The sequence below is a fragment of the Poecilia formosa genome, unplaced genomic scaffold (assembly GCF_000485575.1).
Source record: "Poecilia formosa unplaced genomic scaffold, Poecilia_formosa-5.1.2 Scaffold130, whole genome shotgun sequence".
NCBI lineage: Eukaryota > Metazoa > Chordata > Actinopteri > Cyprinodontiformes > Poeciliidae > Poecilia > Poecilia formosa.
The window spans coordinates 67606-71789 of NW_006800069.1; the positions used below are offsets into that span (position 1 = coordinate 67606).

The window sequence follows — 4184 nt, forward strand, 5'->3', positions numbered from 1 at the left end:
GCCCAGCAGACCGATCCTTGTTGGACTGGAGTCTGTAAAGATTCAGATTGAAGAAATTAATGCAGAATTAAGTTTTGGACATTTTAGTGCTGTTAAGTTTTCCGTTGGTTTCTAATAAATTATCTTAGCATATTTTCACAGAAGGAAGAACACAATAGCATAATTTCATTTCAATCTTACAGGTTCCCTATGGTCAATACTGACCCTGATCTCGACCGCTCTCCAGATCGTTTTCAGTACATCTGTTGAACTTTATATCTTCTTGGACAGATTTGAAAACCTGTAGAGGTAATATATTCAAGTATTATACAAGTCCAAGGATTCACCACTTCAATACAGATATATAAAACATTGTCGAAACTAATGAGGTCAGTTGCATTTACACACACCCAAATGACATCCTATTTTTATTACAAAGGTTGCAAAAACTGTTGCCCCACCTTTTTTAGAAAAAGACAAACACTTTTGTTCTTTCAAGGCTGTGTACATTGTGCATTTATGGGATTTTTTTTATTATTATTTATACACCAATGTATTTGTTAGATCAGACACTGATGTTGGACAGGAAGGTGAGCATTATTTCAGATATGCTGTGCAAATGAACCAAAAAATTATACAAACAGGCATAATTTCCACGAATAATTTGGAGTTATGTTCCACAAAAAAAAAGTCTGTGAACAGGTGAATCCACAAATACTGAACTGCGGATAGATGGGTTTCCACTGTGGTTAGGACTCAAAGAATGTGGCAGTGAAGAAACATAAAATTGCTAAAAATATTACTCTATATAGCTTGTTATGTCCACTTTTAACAGTTAAAAAAACCCTTTCGTTGTAAATCACTCAAGGAAAAAAACATGTTTATTGTACTTTACCTCCCAACCCTCTTGATCTGGTAGAACAAGGAGAACTTGAACTGGTGCGCTGGTGGTTCTCTCCTGCTCAAATTTAGAGATCTCCTCCAGTAAAACCCTGGCTACTACAGTGATTGGGAAACCCAGGGCAATGCCAGCCCCAAGTGCAGGTATTGCTACAGATCCAAACCCTTTGCTTTCACAGGAAGTCAGAATTTGGTTGATGCCCAGTCGGAGAACCTGCAAAAATTAGTATTAGAAACAAGCTGAACATTATTTTGAACTCATCCGGACAGACTAATTGTAGTATATATGCTCAGTTGTCTCACCTGAACCGCGGTTCCATTGTCTTCTGCATCCCACCGAACAAGGCTGAGGAAGAACACGGCACCAAAAGGAACTCCAGTCAGATTTTCCTCTAGAATGAAGTCACCAGGCCCCATTTCACCTTCTGACTTCCCTATAATCGTTTTAGTCACACGAGGACCAATTGCTTTACTGAGAATGTTTCCAACACGAGTAGACAGAGGATCGTTGAAGACCATTGGAGACACCACTGCATCTGTCTAAAAACAGTTCCAAACCAAAGGTTATGAACTTGCTTATGTTGACAGGTAAAATAGCGGCATATTAACAGTGTTATAACACTGCAATAATCAATCCATAATAATAAAAAGATAAATTTAAAATTAAGGAATTCTCACCTGCTGGCTTTCAATGGTCCCCTGAACAATCTCAACCTGGACGAGACCTTTGGGAGCTCCAGCTGTGGCTCCTCTGGCTACATTTTGTCCAACAAAATCAAACTCCCTTCCAAGTGGATCTTTGTGTTCTGTAGGGTAGGCAGCACTTTGCCCCAGAAGATGCCTGTCACATGCTTCTTGCATGGCCCTGACCACCTCTCCTCTGTCATCTATCAGTGAAATTGTCTTAAGACTCTTTCCACCCTGACTACTGAATTCCTTGACAGCACACACAATGGCGTCAGAACAAACTATGACAGGAATGCCAAACACTCCTGAGCCAATACACGGCATGGCGATGGACTTAAATTTCATCAATTCTGCCAAACTCAGAGCCCGCCGAACAGTTCTTTCCAGTAACACCCTCTCCTTACCAGCTGCTTTTCCAGCCACAGGCCCAACAGCATGCAGCAGTCTTTTGCAAGGTAAATTACCCCCAATGGTCACTACAACTTCACCAGTAGGGATTTGTCCTTTACGTTTCCTTAAAGAGTCGATCTCAAACTGCACATCAGGACCCCCAGCCTGACTCAGGGCAGCAGCGATGCCTTCGCAATGATTCAGATCCTCATTGGAAGAGTTCACCAGGGCATCAGCCCCAAACATGGTGATGTCTCCCTGATACACCATCAGCTGAACATCATCAGTAAGGTTGTAAGTGGCTACTGCTCCCAAACTCTCACCTAAACATGGCTTATCCTCTACATCTAACATCTCTGTTTTCACCAGACTACCTGACACAACTGCTGTCCTCGCTCTGCTGACTTCATCTTTGTAGTGCTGTGCTGCAACATCGTGCTGATCTTTATGAGAGGGGTCTGGAGAACCACGACACTGTTGGTCTTCCTCTCCTTCACCCACAGTGTCAGTTTGAGATAATCTTCTCACTAACGTCTCTTCCTCCTTTTGGTAATGCTCAGCCGAGTAAAAACCAGAGGTGAGCAGTTCCTCAGTATCAGGGGAATCAGACAGCGCAGGAAGTTTGTGTTCTTCTGGTTGTTCTTCAACTTCTTTACCACTCAGTGGGGCAGTTAGCTCAGGACTGGACTGCTGGTTCTGGTAAAAGCACAACAGTAACAGATTTTACAAACATATATAAAGGTAACATGTTAAAATCTTAGCTGGTATTAAATTTGCTTTCAATGAGAGAGAGAAAATATTTAAAACTAAAACAGAGGTATAATATTCTATGTATCCGAGAAGTATTTTCTTTGTTAACAGCTTCCTTTTACCTTCTCCTTTACTGATCACTTTTCTAGTGACATTCTGCAGATGACAGTAAAAATACAGCAAACCACTAATACAGGCTTTTACAGCATTACTCAACAGGTTGGTAATTATTAACAATCAATCAATCAATCAAGTGTATTTGTATAGTGCATTTCAGCAAAAAGGCATTTCAAAGTGCTTTACATCATGACAACACAAAAACATCATTTTGTCAAATCATCGATACACATCAAATATGTTGGTCAATTTTCCATCTATTATGGTTCACAAGCAACTCTAAGCATGTAGGGTTTAGTCTTGATTTAAAGGAACTCAGTGTTTCAGCTTTTTTGCATTTTTCTGGAAGTTTGTTCCTGATTTGTGGTGCATAGAAGCTGAATGCTGCTTCTCCATGTTTGGTTCTGGTTCTGGGGATGCAGAGCAGAACCAGAACCAAACAACCTAACAAAGGTTGATAGGGCAACAGCAGCTCTTTAGTGTATTGTGGTGCTAAGCCGTTCAGTGATTTACAAATCAACAGTGTTTAAAAGTCTATTTTCTGATCTAATGATTTCAGAACTGGGGTGATGTACCCCGTCTTTCCTGGTTTTAGTGAGAATGTGAGCAGCAGCATTTTGGATCAGCAGCAGGTGTTTGATTTGTGTTTTTAGGCAGACCTGTGTAGACAGCAATCAGTGAGACCAGAAATAAACAGATGTTTATTAGTTTAGGATTCTTCTACAGTAAATGTCAAAGATCACTTTTTTAGATCACCTTTTTCAGGTTGTCATGATCACATATTAGCTTGGCATTTGTTTTGAATTTAAATCAGATTTTGCCTACTTTTTATTCTTTTTGCAGAAGGAACTTCTTCATGATCGGCACTAAAGAAATAAGCCTGTCTTGCCTTCAGCTTAGGTTTCACTTTACTAAAGCAAAATACTATGCTATATGAGCAAAGAAAAGTGCTCATATAGCATATAGACAGTCTGTATCTTTCGAAATCGCTGTTATTTTTCAACACTTTCTGAAAGAAAAACAAGAAGAATTGAGATGTGGATCAGACATTTAGCAGATTATAAAACATCCCTGCAGGCCCCCTTTCCTGTTTGTTTTGTCGAATTAGAAACCCAGAAGGAAATGTTGTGCTGACCTCTGCTGCCGCTGCAGCGGTGGTGTCATGTAAGGAGCTGGGAGGTGACAGGTTGTCCCTGACACTGAACACCAGAAGGCCATCAGTGAGCTCAACGACATGCTTAGATTTCTTCAACACTTCCTGTTGATCTACAGCACAATGCATAACAGAGGTTAACATATGAATATATATGCATCTACACATAATACTATATATATATATAAAAAAAAATAAAAAAAAATTC

General features: G+C 39.9%; 1 protein-coding gene across 1 annotated transcript in view; it reads right to left on the reverse strand.

Moving 5' to 3' along the window:
• LOC103144671 (uncharacterized) overlaps nt 1–4184 on the reverse strand; it is a 24483-nt gene that overhangs the window by 12513 nt on the left and 7786 nt on the right. Inside the window, exons 9-14 of the mRNA XM_016676185.1 lie at nt 3959–4089; nt 1558–2652; nt 1183–1419; nt 875–1093; nt 205–280; nt 3–32 (exon numbers count right to left, since the gene is read on the reverse strand). Coding sequence (XP_016531671.1) covers nt 3–32; nt 205–280; nt 875–1093; nt 1183–1419; nt 1558–2652; nt 3959–4089 — 1788 coding nt within the window. The remainder of the gene's footprint in view (nt 1–2; nt 33–204; nt 281–874; nt 1094–1182; nt 1420–1557; nt 2653–3958; nt 4090–4184) is intronic.